This window comes from Protopterus annectens, chromosome 9.part0 (genome assembly GCF_019279795.1).
Source record: "Protopterus annectens isolate FY-2018-M chromosome 9.part0, PAN1.0, whole genome shotgun sequence".
Taxonomy (NCBI): domain Eukaryota; kingdom Metazoa; phylum Chordata; order Ceratodontiformes; family Protopteridae; genus Protopterus; species Protopterus annectens.
In genome coordinates this window covers 948,177,155-948,196,794 of record NC_056743.1, presented here as the reverse complement: position 1 = coordinate 948,196,794, position 19,640 = coordinate 948,177,155, and the positions used below count along the sequence as shown (strand labels likewise).

General features: G+C 35.5%; 1 protein-coding gene across 1 annotated transcript in view; it reads right to left on the bottom strand.

Annotated features, from left to right (window-relative positions):
• The window catches only part of TINAGL1 (tubulointerstitial nephritis antigen like 1), a 527,427-nt gene that overhangs the window by 226,964 nt on the left and 280,823 nt on the right, over nucleotides 1-19,640 (bottom strand). Inside the window, exon 7 of the mRNA XM_044083684.1 lies at nucleotides 18,769-18,919. Within this exon, the coding sequence (XP_043939619.1) occupies nucleotides 18,769-18,919 (151 nt within the window). The remainder of the gene's footprint in view (nucleotides 1-18,768; nucleotides 18,920-19,640) is intronic.

Here is a 19,640-nt window from a genome sequence, read left to right as displayed (position 1 = left end):
CCTTCTAGGGCTGGACAGTCTCATGCACCACTACTGCACATTCCAACTTGTGTCCAGATGTCTACAGGACTGGACATCATGTCTTGATACCCATTCTAATGTTTACACAGGTTACTTATCCCATGAGGGATATCCAAAAATTTAAAAGACCAATACCGACCATTCTTCTGGCATTACGAAAATGTGCTGGGGTTTTACATGCAAGGGATACGTAGTTTGCAATCCTGAAACTGCCTAGGGTGACACTACCTACTACATATGAGTAGTGGTTACTATGTGTAGATGTGGCTGCACCAAAGTAGTAGGCCAAGTATGGCTGGATTTGGTGGACGTTCAGGTATGGGGGCGGGTTATGTGCTGTGGAAGGGATGCTGAGTAGTCCATTATGCATCCAGGTGTGTTGCATTTGATTTGGACAGTTCCATCAGTACCAATCTATGGGTATGTGCCGGTGACATTTCTGTACATTTGTATCGCACATTTTAATATTTATATGTTTGTGGGATTGTGTTCTACAGTATGGACTGTCTGGTTGTATTGCAGATGTGTATACATGTTCTTTGTGTTACTTTCTGCTTCACCCGCTGCTCCCTCATACACCTCCAGTTCACCTACTCTGCATACGACACAGTCTCGCCTTTGAGGATTATATCATTACCCATCCTCCCACACACATATTCCTGACACTCTATCCATCACTGCTTTGGTTGATGGCCCATGACATGGTCAAGGTAACACATTGCATACACTACATATGTCAGGTACCTGTATGGTTGTGTGGACTACCCTGGCATGTTTCACCTTCCACATGCTATACATCACGCACATAGGTACACACCCATACTTAACTTTCATGACATGGTTGGTACACCTGGGTAATACCCATTCAACAGTGACACATCCTGGCAAGTACGGCTTGGACCGCAGATGTGCAGATTTTGACCGACTGTTCTGATCATTAGTAGGATGCCACCTTTTCCTATGTCCAGGATGGGATATATTCCAGACACATATCCGATTGTACTGGACAACACGTACCCACAGTCAACGCTATGGATAATACTGTTCCTTTAAGCCTACATGTTGCCTTATTGTTGTAGCAGTTTATATGCTCATTCTGTTTCGTTTACATGCTTATTCTATTTCCTGTCACATATGGTATGTTAAATACGGACATACCTATTGTATTTGACTATTACGTGCATTGTGGGATATAATTCTGTCATACAGTCACTAGATATTTGCATTTATCATGTTTTTTTTGTTATGGATACATCTGCTCAGCTGTGTACTCTCCCTCACAATATGGGTCAGCTGGTGACCCTGACCATTGGGCTGGATGTACCTATTGGCGGTGCGCTAACATGATGTGTTTCACTTCCACTTGGCATAATGATCTACACTGCGTTGGACTATGGGCACACGGTTTTCAATGTCATTTGTTCGAGGGATAGGGACCCGTTATTCCCTACCGTGCATTTGTGTTTGCCTCTACATTTTGTGTTCGCAGGAACTGTCTTGCATGCTTTGCATACGTTTCCGTATCCACAGACACTGACAGATGTGATTACTATTGCTTGCAAATTGTTATATGCAAGCATTTTAGGTTGCACATTGAGAGCTGACATTTCCACGCCTCCGTGCGGCACTTCAACATGGCCTATGCACTCGCACTCCTTTCCTATGCACGTGGCTGTGGCAGCAGTGCGTCTTCATTAATATGCATTTGGCACTACTGCGTCATCTTCACGCCACATGGTCGGTGCAAGCCTAATGCCGCCTTGCGCCGAGCTTTATGAATCCCGGGGTTGCTCAAAATCACAATGTAGGCTTGTGGAGACAAAGGGAATTAAACCAAGGACTGTAGGATGAAAGTCATTTGCATCTCATTTCCTTAATCTAGTGCACTAAATTGCTCAGCTAAATAGATATATTAATATGGTTATATTTAGTTCAATTTTAAGCATAAATTACTCTCTGAAAATGTCCATATGGATATGATACCATTGATACAAAATTAATATCTGAGCTCTACCTATGAATAATGTCCTACAATAGATATGAACATAATTCAAAGCTACTCATTGACTTATGCCATATTATGTGACTGGTTTTGAGACACTGGGCTTGGTTAAACTATGTAAAAGATAAGCTGAACAAAACAAGAAAAAAAGGTTAAGGCAGATTGTACAAACCAACACAGATCAAGTAACATACACAAGTTATGAGATTACCTTTATCAAATAAAACTGCTCATAAAATAAATGAGCAAACTGTAATGGAAAGTGGTAATTAAAACAGAGCATATAATTTAGCATCATGTGACATGCATTACATTAGCGATATGCAGGCTACACCACAGAGACACAGAGAAACAGAAACAAAAAAATATATATTTCAGCTACAAAACCAACATGAAATAAGTGCTATATTCTATAGTTAAATGGAAAATATCACGGGACATTCCAGATCATTAGGCAAACACTGCTGGCAAACGGGATTTTTTTGTAGACACAGTATGAGGTTGTCACAGTAGTCCCTCTGTAACCTTCTGTTTCTTATATAATGATCCATGATTACTGGAACACTGTTTAATATAAGCTGCATATGCACTCATACCAACATATAGAGGGCTACCAAAAGTACATAAAAATCTGTATGATCCCCCTCTAAGACCAATAGTGTCTGGAAAGGGGTGGGCAACAGAACCTCTCTCAATTTACTTAGAAAAACAGCTGAAACCAATGGTAATTGAAATTACATCTATAATAAGGGACACTGAAGAATTCCTTTACAGCTATGCAGATTATATATGTGGGAATAGCAATATGGAAGGTGATATATTGGTAACATTAGATGTAACTTCCCTCTTTACATGCATCCCAAATAAAATAGGCATTGAATATGTCAGATTATTATTGATACAAAAGAATATCTCAAGTGATCTAGTAATGAGATACATGATGTTGCTAGAAATAGTCTTAGAAAATAATGTATTTACATACAACGAGAAATACTATCTACAAAAAAGGGGAACAGCGATGGGAACACCAGTAGCCAACTCATATGCAAATTTAGTGATGGCATACTGGGAAGAAACTTATATATTAAGAAACAACCCATACATAGAGAATATAAAATTTTATAACCGTTTTGTTGATGATGTTTTTCTCATATGGGATGATACAGTAGAGACGTTGAATGAATTTGTAGCATATATCAATGGAACAACATATTTTCTAAGATTTGAACACACATTTTCACATGAATGCATAGACTGTCTAGATGTACGTATTATGAAGGAAGGAGTGAAAATAGATACAGATCTATATAGAAAGGAATGCTGGAGGAATAATCTATTACATCAGGATAGTATGCATCCCAGACATGTATTTTCTAATATAGTTAAAAAACAATCATTACGGATTTCTAAGTTAGTAACTGATGAAATTAGGCATGATGAACAACAGGATACACTAAAAAATAATTTTATAGAAAGAGGCTATGATGAGATTAATACTGGAAAAATCTTTCTTGAAAATAGTCAATTTAGGAAAGATAAAGGAAAGCCCTATCTATACAGACACAATAGAGAAGAAAGAAAGAAAGGTAGCAAAATACAAGACAACAGGCAAACAAGATTGATCATACCCTATACTAATAAAAATAATAAGATAAAAGAAATAATAAATAGAAATTGGCAGATGTTGATGATAGATGACAAGATAAAAGAAATAGCAGGTGATAGGCCAAACATAACATACAAAAATATGAAATCCCTAAAAAGGCTACTTTGCTATGAAGAAAATAAAACAGAATTTATACACTCAACAAGGAAAGGGACATTTGCATGCAGACACTGCAATCAGTGCAGTTATATGTTAAATGGAAATGAATTTGTTCATCCGGATAATGGGAAAAGATTTGTTTTTGACAAATATGCTGATTGTAGATCTAGGGATCTCATATATATAGCTCAATGTCAATGTTGTATGTCGTTCTATGTAGGGAAAACAAACAGAACCCTTAGAGAAATAGTTAGGGAACACATATATGCCATAAACAAAGTATCATGGAAGGAACTAGACATAATTTTAAATGTATGGCATTAGAATTGATAATGAAAACAGATAGGTTAGGTAACATCAAGAACTATACAGAAGAGAGAGAAAATAAATGGATCATAAGATTGCAGGCCAATAAAGGACATGGGTTGAACCATATAAACATTAAATCCATCCTATGTTAGTTAAGTGTCCCATAATCTCCAATACATAGGAATTGTCAATACAATGTTATTATTATTCTATTCCATTTCCTTTATGCTGCATGGAGTTTTCATATATGTTTATTTTTGCTCACATACATAATGTTTTTACTGATTTATTGTTAGACATTAGATATGTAATTAATAGGCCATATCTTGCTATATATTAATTTAACAAAATAGACAACTTTACTTATATTTTTATTTATATTTTTACATATAAAGTCTAATACCATCAAATGCTTTTATATAGATATACAATGGATAGGCAAATAAGTAAATAAACACACATTTTTAAATACTTAAATTCATACATATGCAATATACTAATGCATGAATATATATATATATTTTTAAACACATTTTATATATATATATATATATATATGTATATATATATATATATATATATATATATATATATATATTTAATTATATATATAATTCATGTACAATTTGTTGTTAATTTATATTATTTATATTATATATTTATTAATTTTAATATATATATATATACACATATACTTCATATATATTTACATTACATATTTTTATATACATCAAGATTTCATAGTAGAATATATATACAAACATATATATATATTACAAATTTTATTATAATACATGCATTTTAGTTATAAATAAAATCATAAATAAACATTTTAGGGTCTGCTTAAATAGTTCATGAAAAGAATTTTATTGATTTTAGTTTAATTAAAAATGAAAGAAATGCTATGTGGTTAATTAAATTAACATTAATTGATTGCACTTTGAATAGCATTGTTAATAGAATAATGAATATTGAATTTTGTATATAAATGAAGTAAGAGTATGTGTTGTTTGAGGTCTGAAGAAACGCTAACCAGTTTTATTTTGTTTACTCAATAAACTACTTTTGTTGTGCCAGCCGTGGAGTGCTTCTATTGTTGTTTCTATGTAAGCTGCATAAACCTATTGAATGCTCAGTTATTTTTAAAGCTCTGTATATCTTCAAATTAGATTAGAAAGAATTAGAAGAATATCTAATGTATGTTACTGAAGCTTTTCAGGCATAGCATAGATAGTAGTGTACAGCACATGTGCTAGAAGAGAAAAGAGTTGCACACATTTACAAAGGTAAAGAAACCAAACAAATTATAAAAATTCTGAACGAATAGGCCTATGTGAAATTTTCTATATTTGTCAAAAAATTGCTTACTGAACCTTGTGAGAAGCAGCAGTCTCTCTAACTTGGAAAAAAAGTGCCACAGCTAGGAACTTTTGTTTTTTTTTTCACTTTTATGCCTACTATTCATCTGTTAGTCTCAGAGAAATTAGTTTTGATCACTTGGGTGTCAAGAATTTGAAGTCTATCATACATCTGTATATGTAATGTGGTCAGGGGAAGAGAACTGCAAGTTTGGCATGTTACTATTATGAAGCTTGATAGCACTGGCATAATATATATTACAAAGTAGGAAGATTCACAGTTTTATGCAAGAGGTGTGGATGATGATACTAATATAGGTTAAATATGCATTTAATATTTATTCATTTTACTAGTACAACCAATAAAGTGAAGCATAAAGATAAATAAACGTCTTGATCAATTGGCATGACATAAGTTTAGCACAATATAGGGCAAATGAATGAACAATCAAAGCTGTGACATAAACTTTAGGAAACACCACAGAGAAAATGTTGACCCGATATATGGCGTCTCCCAAAGTTGTATTTTAGGTTCATATATTTTTCAAATGAGTACATTGCTGACATGATCAACAAGATTTTTAAGTGAAATGCATCCATGGTGAGGAATCACATTGAAACAATGACACCAAGTAACTACTGGTAAAGTATAATTGAACAAAAAAGTTTATACAGGTGAATAATCACAACCTGAAAATGGGAAAAAGCTAATAAAATGAATTTGATTAGACACTTTGGATACTAAACAAAATTCAGAACGAGTTATTATGGAAGAAATAATGCCACAGTGGTTTCTATGCACCTCAAATGAAAAACTGGATTTTGGTTAGCATCTGCATAAAAATCAAAATATTTGCAGATATTGCTCTTGAAGTTATGTTCACACAGAAGTGCGAGGCTAGATGCCCTTGTGGGCCATTTTATTTCTAGCTAGTTTCCCTGTCCCATTTGGTTAGAGCTTGGCTTTACCCATCCCATGGTTGATAGTTATACATTACCTCTAATGAGAGTAACTGGGATCACACCATAGACAATTTGAGGGGAGCCATGCATAGGATAAAACATATAGGAGCTGCATCTGTGCATTAGTAGCATAGGGCAGTCCTGTGGTACATTTTTTTCCAATCCATACATCTAAATTCCACTTGAAAATGAATGAGGATAGACTCTGTTTTATCTGGATAGAGAGTCAGTTCCATAGCAGTGTTATCCACTTTGAAATATACTTTAAATAAATCATATGTTAGTTATTCTAAATGCATGTTAAACCTAGGATTCCTAAAGCTATTTTGATGGTTTAAATGCTGTGTTAAATTCTCCTTGTAAGGAGCAGAACAGAAAGTTAGGTATCCCTTATCACATTTCTTGTCAATAAGTTACCCAAAACACAGGTATCAGAAAAATATTATGCTTTCAAAAAAAAAAAAATATATATATATATATATATATATATATATATATATATATATATAGATATATATAGATATAGATATATATATATATGCATATCTATCTATATATATATATATATATATATATATATATATATATATATATATATATATATACACACACACATACACACATACACACACATGCACATACACTCATATATATATATATATATATATATATATATATATATATATATATATATATATATATATATATATATAGATATATATATATATATATATATATAGATATATATATATATATATATATATATATATACACACACACACACACACATACATATAAATAAATATATATATATATATATATATATATATATATATATATATATATATATATATATATATTTACTCCAAGCTCTGGACAAGTCCCTAAAAAGGCTAACTCCCACTCACAATTGTAACTATATTATCACATTTGATGTCCTATCCTGACTTAAGCATGGTTTCTGGACTGACAGATATTAGACATTTGATAGCTACAGATTACATTATGCTAAAGTGCAGATAAAACCACCCTCAGTGGAACTATATTTGTTTTCTTCATCAAGGTCTTTCATCTTGCCAGTCACCATATGCTATAAAATAACTTAAATGTATCTGATTTCACCATAAATGGATGACAGTGATATACAAGCAATTTCTCTGCATCAGAAGTGTTGTTTTCTTTAAAAAAAATCCCAAGGACTTATCTTTGCTGGTTATTGCTTTTCATAACTGTCAGCGTAACCCAAACCACACTATCTAACTTCAAGATTATTTTTTAAATCAAAGGCAAAGTAATTGAAAGGTTTATAAGCGATTACTAGGCTAACTAGCCTTGGTGTCTTTTTAAGTTTAGCCATTTTTTCCAAGTTTGAGAATTAAACACTGTAGCTTGTGTCTGCAAGGAAAACACATTAACGATCATGCTAACCCCCAAACCTTTTATAGATTTCCCTCTTTATAAATACTATTTGTGAGCAACTGGAATGTGATCCTTCGAAATACAAGATCTTATCTTTGCAAGTATTGTCAACTAATTAATGTTAAAAAAAATCCCTCAAAACATAGTTCTGGGAATGAAATGGACAATTACAGACCTTTCCTCGAACATTTGGAATCTGCTTTCTACTCCAGATAGCTGGCTTTCTAGATCAATCAAACTTGTTCCTTTATTTGTTACAGAAACAAACCAAATCAAAAACAAGTAAGCTTACGTCATGAGTTTGAAAAGTTCCATGATTATTTTTTCTACATAAGTGAAATCAAATATTTGAAAAGGGACTTTTTTCAGTTCCATTAAAATATGAACTCCCTTCAACTTGTGCTCATTACTAAAGAGCTCTAGTTTATCAAGCTACCACAAAAGATATCTGCAGATTTATTGCTGTAGACCATCAATATGATCACCATTCTTTGAGTCCACAGGAAAGTATAAGAATTATCTGTAAGAGAATGTATTTGCCTACATTTTGAATTTTCTTACTAAGCCTAACCAATTACCCCATGTGAGAATCAAACCTTGCACCTTGTGTCTGTAAGGTAAACACTTTATCCCCATTATGCCAGTCTCCCTATAACACCAATTCATGATGTTCTGCTTTATCTAGTAGGTCCCGAAACTTCAGTCTGAATGCACTCTTTTCCCCACTATTGCAACACTGCTGTGGGAAAAACTGAGATTATGAAAACTGCACTATCAAAACACTGGAGTCTGATTGCGATGCGTCTGTGACTAATTCTAATGACATCCCTCACTGCCTTTGAAGTCTGTCTCTCACCACAATTCTGACACCATTTCTAGCCTGTCCTTCAACTAAGTAGTAGACTCTGGATCCCATGCCAAGTGACTTTGCTGCACTGCCCTTCCATTATTCTCTTGGATACATAGCCTCCTCCATACCATCATATCATCCAGTTCCAAGTTCCTTCCTGTCAGTGAACCTACATTGAGTGTAGCAATTCTTAGTTCATGTTTGGTAGGTTGATTGGTTTTACACACAGCTTTTGCTCAACATAGCTATCCTAAGTAACCCATGGTGGGCAAATGGACACTGTCCGGCCAACTGACCAACCAGTAGCTTATTGACCCAGGGCATTATCATGTGCACACACTGGCCAGTAGGGGCAGATACACCCCTCCCTCGTTAGCATCGATCCCTGGTACAGGTTGGAGTAGGTCAGGTCTTCAACCCACTTATGATCAGTAGCTACCCATCATCCTCATTTTGGTGGCATTAGTCAACAGGACTGAATCACCTAGAGCCATATTTTACACTGTCGAGTGGCTAGCCCTGCCACAGCGTACAGTCTGTGATCCATGTTCTTCTATCATGAGGACACTGTGCACCACAGTAGATGCCCAAAGCGGTTGGTCTATATAACTCTTCTCCCTATAGGGCACAAAATAGAGCCTGTACTGCTGCACACGGCCCCATTGATTGGGAAGTTTGAGATGAAAACACTCAGCATATTTTTCGGAGGTGGGAGGAAACCATAGAAACACAGGGGGAGCATGCAAACTCCAAGCAGACATTGACTGAAGATCAGGATCAAACCTTGCGCCTTATGTATGGGAGGCAAAGACCTTAACCATTATGACAACTGATCCTCTCTCTCTCATTTTTCTTGTTTTTTTTTTTAATTAAAGCTGAATACCCCACCACCACCAAGTTAGCAAACAAACTGCTACTCTTTATGTTATCAGCTAAGGTCCCATTCAATTGCTTGACAGATTGATTGCTACATTAATTAATTACTTAATTAATTAAGTAACTAAGTAAGTAAGTAATTTCATATTTCTTGACTGTGTAGTGGGACTAGTTCAAAGTCACTTTTCAGACACAGCATGAGTCAAGTAGTAAAACAAACACAATCAAATAATAAGAAAACATGAACTGGTTAATACCATATACAATTAATACAAAAACACATGGTGAATAAAGCCTCATGCAACTTCAGTTAACAAACATAACAGAAGCAGAAGTAAATAAGAAAATACATTTGCAATGTAAACACTGTCAATGCACATGGGGCTAATAATAAGTTGTTATGAAGTAAGTCTGATATTGTCAGACAGCTCTCCTATTAGACTTGCTATAAACAGGAACAATATTTACCACAACAGTAGGTAGTGAATAACATGAACATGTGATCTCATGCAACTGCTGCTGTCATGTTTGTCACTTTATAACCATTTGTTTCATAGGTTCATAGGTTCATAGGTGTGTACTAGGCTAATGGCCCTGGATCCTTTACAGGCCTAGCCCATAGGATTACCCTGGCATTGTGCCACCCGACCTTAGTTCCTAGTGCCTCTGTCAAGTAGAGCCACTGGAGTGATCCCCGGGATGAATTTTCTATTTCCCATCCACTCATCAAGATTTGTATTGAAGAGGGCAAGTGAAGTGCTCTGCTTGACATGTATAGGAAGTCTATTCCATAGCATGGGCAATCTCTGGGTTATGAACCTGTCCCTCCAGCATGTTCTGTCGATTGTGGCAATGAGGCTGAGGTTTCTGGAGCATGTGGTGCGGAGGGATTGGGATTTCTTTAAATGTAGCATTTGTAACAGAGCTGGGTCAGACATGGCTTTGTAAGTCAAGAAGAGATCACCTCTAAGTAGGCAATATGAGTCAGAATAGTTGGAGTTTTTTGAGTCTGTCCAAATAGGACAAGTGTTTAAGGCCTAGGATCCTCTTTGTGAGCTACTTTTGTGGCCTCTCCAGTTGTTGCAGGTGTCTAGTGAGGCACATGCTAAATGGGGCATTGTACTCGATTGGCCTAATGAGGGAAGAGTAGAGGGAGACAATGACCTCTTTCTTCCTGGATGCAAAACCCTTATTAATGAGATGTGCCACATAGAAGGACTTTCTGACCACAGTGGCAACGTGGTGGCCAAAAGAGATGTTGCTGTCAACCTGTGTTCCCAGATCTCTTATAATGCCTTCTATGTTCAGTGGACTACCATCAATGTGGTAATTCAAAGGAACCAGGTTTTTCCCAAGGGGGATGACTACACATTTTTTGGCATTGAGCTTAAGGCCATGGTGCTGACATCAGTTGTTGGTCTCATTAAAGCCTTTCTATAGGATGCCAACATCACTTGGGGAGTTAATAATAGCTTCCAACTAGCAATCGTCTGCAAACTTTGTCAGCCAGAGTCCCTTCCTGTTGGCCTGGACTTCAGAGTAGTAGATACCAAGCAGGAGAATACCCAGGACCAAACCCTGTGGGACTCCACTCATAACTGGTCAGCAGACTGACTTGGAGTCAGCCACTTTCACACTGTGCATTCTATCTGTGAGCCAGTTTGCAACCCACCTAGCGATATAGTGTCTGATGCCTAGCATAGTGAGTTTTTCTATAATTCCTGTGTGGGGAATGGTATCAAAGGCCTCAGCCAGATCAAGGTAGGCTGTATGAATCACCTTGCCTTCATCCACACCTCTGGTGACTGATTCAAAGAAGTTGACCAAGTTGAGCAGGCATGATCTTCCCTTCACAAAACCAAACTGTGTAGGATCCAGAGTTTGGAGTTTCCCTATATCCTTGTTTATTAGTTCCATGATGATGCATTCCATAGCTTTGCATATCAGACTCATCATGCTAACTGGGTTTGTGGTTGTCTTTACTATCTGCTGCAATTCTGTTTTCATAGCTAGCTTTAGAGGATTTGATGAGGGATCTCAACCTTTTGTTGAGGCTGATAAGGGAGCTTTTCCAGTCTTGGGACTTCACCTTATTCCACATTAGTTTCCTTCTGTTGTAGAGTTGGTTTATGGCAGGGGACCACCAGATTGACTTCCTTTTTTTTTGAGGAGATCGTATTGGTTCTATTGGGTATGGCGAGATCCATGCATTTGTGTACATGTTTGTACAGTGCATTGGTGTATGATTCGGTGGTCATGTGACTATTCTTCATTTGTATGGGTGCCGTGAAGTTAGCCACCTCTGTTTTTAGAAGCCCAAAGTTAGCTTTGGAGAAGTTTTTCATGATGTTTACCTTTGTGGGGGGGTGGGAGGGATGTGGATTTCCAAGATGATTAGTTTGTTGTTGGATTTAACCAGGGAGGAGTTGACTATTGGTGTAGAGCAATGGTCACCCATGTTAGTAATGACCAGGTCAAGGATGTTGCTACCTATAGTGGGGGTAAGAACAAGCTGGTCCAAAGCATTGGAATTAATGAATTCCAGAAAGCATTGGCAAGTGTACTGGTACAGGAGTAGTTTTTCTAGTTAATGGAGGGGTAGTTGAAGTCGACAAGTATGAGAGTGTTAGGTTGGACCCTAATATTCTCCAGGGTGCTTAGGAACATGGAGTGTGAATCTTGGGACATGGTTGGGGACCTATAGCAGGCTATGACCTGAATCACTGTCTTACCCAATGTTAGCTGCACCTGAAGTATCTCAGATGCGTTATGTTGGGCTACCAGTCTGGAGGTGAGCACATCCTTTATGAATATGGAAACACCACTGCCTTTGGTGCTTCGGTCCAAGTTCTGGGGCCAAAAGGTGTGGAATGAGTTATAGCCTGGTAGTGCAGGAGTGCTTTCTGCTGCCTTGAACCAGGTCTCTGTTACAGCACAAATGTTAATGTTCTCCATTTTAAGGAGTGCTTCGAGTGAGTGGATTTTGATATTTAGACTTCCAGCATTGAGCAGCATGACTCTCAGATTGCATTTGTTTGTAGTTGTTACAGTGGTAATTTGTTCTTTGGAACACCACCTAAAAAGGCATTATAGGGGTGGCAAGAGCCTTGGCCAGTATCCAGTAGCCCAGATGTGACAGATGCAGGCCATCTCTGGCAAAGCATCAAGGTCTGTCAGTCATGTCATCCCAGGCAGACACTGTATCTCCTTAGAATGACACCAGAAACTTAGCCAATTGCTGAAATCAGTCATTTTCTGCTTGTACTGTGGTATCATTCTAGGTGATGGTAGGATGCTGTTCAGGGCTAGGGTCATACCTGCCTGGGCTACATAATCCAAGGGCTCCTCCATGTCTCTTTTCATGTAGTCCAGGGAGGTACATCTCAGGTCATTCACACTCACATCTACATTGACAGAGTCCTATTTGTACCTGTTTTTGAGGGACCTGAGTGCATGCGTTATGTGGCGGATCCTGGTGCCAGACAAGCAACTGACTGTTATTTTCTCCTTATTCAACCTAGTGAGTGGGACATCAGTGTGCCTTATTATCGAGTCACTTTGACTAGTGTGTTGGGCAAGCTGTTTTCCCTTAGGGGCATTGATTGAGTGGCACACTGTTTAGGAGAGTTACGTGTCTCATGATTAGTGTTGTGTTGTGGTGGTCAGGTGCATTTCTGCCTTGGAGGTCTCTGCTGTTAAAGTAGATTTTTATTGAGACCCTCCGTGAAGGTGGGTGTGTGGTTTGTGTTTTTATGTAAAGGCAGTGCTGGTGTGTGTTCTGGAGGGCTATGTGTTCCATGTGGTGTGGTGCAATTATTGACCTTCTCCGCTTGACCAGCTATTCTGGTCTTGGCTGGAGAGTGCGTGGCTTCCAATTTGGATATATAAGTGGATCTCTCACAAGTCTGAGTGTTGGGAAGTAAGAGGACTATAAAATGCTGCTGGCCAGTGAGACTATAAAGGAGCTACAGAAAAACAATTAATAGAAAAAGGTTATCAAAAAGAATTAACTGACATTAGGCTGGAATGAATGAGCATAAGTTTAAGCAGCCATGTTAAAACTTTCACTGGAATGAGTGCACATGACTATATGCACATTGAAAAATAATATGCAAATGAGATGATCAGAGTGAGCATGACAGAGCATTTGGGGTAGACTTTACAGGCTGAGTACATAAAGAGGATTTATACACAACTAATACGCAGTGTTACACAATGGCAATGGTAACGAAGTATGTATGTGCAACTGTACATTAATATTTCAACGTATACATATTAACAATGTTATGTAAAGCTAAGAAACATCAAACACTTGTAACGTATGACCGTGCAGCTGCAGACCAGTAAACCAAACAAGAAAAACAAAAGGTTCATGTAGTATCTTGTATGAGTAACTGCTATCCAAGTAAAAATTCAAACTCATTCCCAAACATACAAATTTGAAGTTTAATAGACATAAACATAACATAAAAAATGGTTAAGGATGTTCAGCCCTAAGAAACAGTAGGACTTCATCAGAACCATATTCTATACATTCAAACCAGTTTAAATAGCTTGTTAAACAAATCACATGACACAAAATATCCAGTGGTAGTCAAATAAATTAATTTAACATGTATCAATACTATCTACACAATGCAAGAAAAAATATATATAAATATATGTAGAAATTACCATCAAGGGGTTGTTTTATTAAAATAATGTGTAAATAAATAAATAAATAAATAAATAACAATGATTGTTTAAAAAAAATCATCATAATCTTTCAGCTCTAGATTTGAGTACAGGGACAATAGAAATGTGTTCATTTAAGGCCTGCTTATTAGATGCATTCAATCTGAGCTGCCTGATCAATTCTCTGTGCTTGATTCTGGTTTCCCAAGTTCTGTACCACCCCATTCATTGTCTGGGACCACTTCCAATATGCCAAACTTAAATGTCCAATTAGTACATACCTTTGTGTGTTTGAATAAGGAGTTGTTAGAGTTTTGCTTTAAAATAGCATAAACATGCTCATATAAATTATTTTCCTTAATTGTCATTCAGTTTTACCAATGTAATAACTGAAAAATCCTTCATACAGTGCTATATGAACCACTCCTTTAGAAACACAGTTGCCAAGTGCTAAGAGAATGTCATAAGGAAACCCATCTAAGTGTATATATTCTTTATCTGTAATGTGTGAACACATTTTCTAGTGCCCTTAATACAGATACTGGTAGTATGGATTTTGGAGTGCTCTAATAAATATTTAAAATTCCTACCTGTCTTAAGAAGCAATCTATGTGTATTCCCTAAAATGTTAAACAATTCCTTGTTCCGTTTCAGAATATTCCAGTTATTCCTATCAATATATTTAACCATTTTTGAGGAAGAATTGTATGTGACCACCAGTGCATTAGAAAACAAATTGCTGTCCCCTTGGTTTGTGACCATTTTGTCTGCACCTAGCAATGGTGTACATCTCTTACCCCAGTTATTAATCATTTCATCCCAAATTTTTGTTAAAAATATTGAGAGTTGTTTCTAACAACATCTTAAAAACTTTCTGCAGCTCTTGGAGAAAGACACTGTAATCAGAATACATTCTCACAATGCTAACCAGTTGTCCCATGAAAATGTTTTTCTTTGAAAAATTTAGGTGACAACTAGAAAAATTGAGGCAACTGTTTGAAAAGTTGGGTTCCCTGTATATCTTGAAAACACACTTGTGTTTCTTAATGTCTTTGTAAATAATCACATCTAAATAGTGCACGCTCTCTTTAGAAAGTCTATGAGTAGGAGTTAAAAATTAGCTGGTTTTGTAAGTATATGACACAAATTTGTCCCAAATGGGGTTAAAATCCTTCCAAAGAATAAAAATGTCATCCAAGAAACATAAAAATAATTACCAGTGATAGTGGTAACCAAATTTAAAAAAGTGTTCCCTTTCCCATTTGCACATAACAAAATAAACATAGGTGGGGGCACAACTTGTTCCCATTGCTACACCTTTCACCTGGAGAAAATATTCACCCTCAAAATCATTACAATTATGAGTCAAAATCAAATCCATAGCATCAACAATGAAGTTGATCAATCGGTCATTAACTTGGTAAGCATGACTATCACTGAATGGAATAATTCCAAACCTGTCTGATGAGGAAAATATGTTAACAGGCCCATTACATCGAATGTTGAAAAAAGCATATGTCACTAAAAGATCATAATTTAATTTTTGTTAAAAATTAACATGAATTACCATGAATCTTTTAAAATGTATTCAGGAGAGCAAATGCTCATTTAAGGACATGGTCCATAAAAACTGCCAGACGGTAGGTTTTAGAATTATGTGCAGCTACTATTAACCAATAAGGTGGTGACATAATATTTTTGTGGACCTTGGCAATGCCAAATATGTAGTAATAAGTGATTTACTGTTTATTAAAAAATGAAAAGTATCAAAAGAAATTAACTCTTGAGATAGTGGATCTTCCAAATATAAGTCTACTTTCTTATAATCCACATTAATCTCATTTGTGGAAGTTGTCTCATAAATGCTGGCGTCATGAAGTAAATTCAAAATTTGGTTAGTGTAGTTAGTTTTGTTTAACATATAAGTCCCCCCACCCTTGTTGGGTTTTATAACCCTAACAAATGTATTGTTTCTAAGTTGGTTAAGCAACAACCATTCCTATTTGGTGAGGTTTTAACCCTCATATCCTTTAATCCACAGACATTCTTAATCATCTACTATAACTACTCCATATCTGATTATATAAAATTCCTGACACCTCATTTTCCTGACATAACCTATAAAGCATCCAATAGTAATCTAAATGATCTCCTTTTCTTCCATATCTCCATACCATATGCAATAATTTTTATGTTTAAATAAAAAAAAAAACATTTAAATTCTTTATCATGCAACTCTTGTAATTTAGTTCTTTTACATTCTAAAAAAATTATCCATAGTTTCTTCAACATTACACATTCTACATAATCTAGCCAATCTAGCCGGTAGTTGCTTACATTGTTTCTGCTTTAACTGGTAACTTTCTTAACATCAAATGCCATATCAGCTTAATTTGCTTTTTAACATTTTTCTACTCTTTTTCAATTCTTTTAAGCCATTTTTTTCACAATTTCCTTTTTCACACTTGATCCAAACTATCATAATTCTCCCCTTCTTCTCTCCCTTGCTTCATACTTATCATCAAAAAATAAGTCACTTCCATTATTTCATTTAGATCATACTCTTCCTCTCCCTTTCCATTTTTAATACTAACAATTTTACTTTTATTTTTCTTTACCTTTCTTTCCTAACAAAAGTTATACCTCCTCCTGTCTTCCCTTAACCACATACTTCTGATTATATAATAGGCTAATTTTTCCATATTATCCTTATATAAAATTATTTCCTTTCTTGTTTCCCTCTTCTTAATTTCTAACTAATTTTTTTGTATGCCTCAATATTTCTTTCTGTCTTCTCCAACAATATATTTCCATTATTACATACACATTACTTTGTGCTGTAACCACCATGGTTCTATATACTTCCACAAGCTTTTCATTTCTTACTCAAATATTTCATCTTCTTCTGCTTTCCTGCCAATACTGTCATACCTTTACTGTCCATAACATGCCTTTGTACATTAGAAAGCTCAGTAATTTTTTCCCTATGATATGAAAAATACTTTTATTTGCCATACATTTAATCTCATATAATCCTTCTGCAAAAAAAAAAAACATATAATCAGTTTCAGTTTTTAATGCTCCCCTTTTATACATATACTGTCTCTCCGTACATAGCTTCATTTGACCAAACTCCAGCACGTTTTTTCCTGAACTGATATCCTTATGTATTTTACTTTTTGTTTTTCTAAAATTACAGTTAAAGCCTCCCATCACTATAACATTCATCTAGGTAATAAAAATGTACTCATTTCCTTAATCAGCTCTTCACGTTTCTCTCTAATAACTGAAACACCTCTAACAGCTTCAAAACATTATTATACTTAATACCACTTATTAAATGTCAATCTGGCCTAACAATTATATCATCAAAAATCTTTATACAACCTTTTTTAAACAACATAGCTATCCTTGAGTACATATCTTCTCCAAATGTCCATTTTATTTCTCTTTCCCACACAACTCTACCTGCTTTTTCTGATTTTCATTTAAATATCTCATATCATGTAAACAAATAATTTCACATTTTGTCCATTATACCATTTTGCAATGTTCAATCTTCTTTTATCATTGACATTATCATTATCATACTATTAAAATTCAAAATTGTAATATTAGCCCTTTCCTTTTTAATGCACATTTCTTTTTTCTTTTATTTAGTTTGTTTTCCTGTATTCCCTTTCTTTTTATCTACCCCTTGCTCTATTTCCACTCCTTCTTGATTTAAATTTCAAAAACATTTTCACACTCCACATTATCACCCAGTTCCAGCTCACTGTATTTTATAACTTCTTTCCCACCCTTTTTGTCTTTTCATCTTGTTGTTCTAAACGTTTTTTTATATTCAACCTTTCTCCTCATTGTGTTTTATTTTTTATCACAGTCAGATTGGTAATACTTACTATTACCACAATGCCCACAATGCCTCACACAGTTAAATGAGAGCACACAGAGAAAACCACATGACCAAAGGGAGAACATGTAGACTCCACACAGAATGCACTCCAGCCAAGAATCAAACTGGAGAACGGCATGTTGTGAGGCAACAGCACAACCCCACATGCATAGTTTTATTACAAACATATAAGTAAAATGATGCATTCAATTTGAATGTAAATGACTATGTAATATATATATATATATATATATATATATATATATATATATATATATCCAAAAGTAATGACCATGACTTTTCAAACATCTGCAATACACTGTATGCTGAAATATGAGTTACAATATAAGAGCATACATTTTACTTTTAATGTTTCTGTCTTAAATTACTGTTACTGCATATTATAGGTATTTCTATGAACAATTCTTTCTGTAACTCCTCTATAAATGGGTACTGCAAAATGAGATCACCTTAGTCAACCTAAAAACAATGCATAAATAAATCAGGTGGCTATACAGTGCACCTACCACCTGTGAGGAGCACAAGGAAAACACAGAAAACAGTAGAAACAGCCTATATAGATATATCTTCAACAAATGTACTAATTATACTGCAAACATATGATACATGACTTACCCCCTTCGTCTTAAATACCACCAGGCACCATCAAGTCTTCCACCATTGCAGCCCCCTTGGTTTTGTTTATCACAAGACAACAAATTCTGGGGAGATAGTTCAGGTGTCATGTGACCCATCGAGTGAATAGACAGTCTGTCAGATGCTACAGCTAATGGTCAGAAACAAAAAAGTGCAACATAAACATGAACAGCAACTAAAAGTGACCACATCATTTGTATTTTTTATACATGACTTTAGACTTGTAATATAAGGAACCATTCACATGTGCCCAGAACAACACAGACACACACACACACACACACACACACACACACACACACACACACACACACACACACACACACACACACACACACGGATATATGGATAGACAGATAGATAGATAGATGGAGAGGGAGTTTTGTGTGTGTGTGTGTGTGTGTGTGTGTGTGTGTGTGTGTGTGTGTGTGTGTGTGTGTGTAACTACAGATATAAATAATGTGATACATGGGTGATAAATGAGTGTGAGTATAGATGTTCTTACAGCTAGACAACCGCTTCCCTTGCAAAAATTATGCAAAATGATGTTTGTATAACAGCTAAATAATACATTACATACAGACTATAATGTGTGTTTCTTGGACATATAATGGATAATACAGGGAAGGAAAGAGGATGGCAATGTGATGAAACAGATGGCTGAGATGTGTGGAAGGAAGGAAACAAGTGAATATTAGAATAGTGAAATACACAACCCCCCACACTCATAAATAAATGCACCCACAGTATGAATTCTGGTAAAGAGGGCCCACACAGTGTTACAGTCATGTCTCTGTGTACTCCTAAAAAGGATGAGATTTGTCAAGATAGAAAATAGTTGTCATCAGATC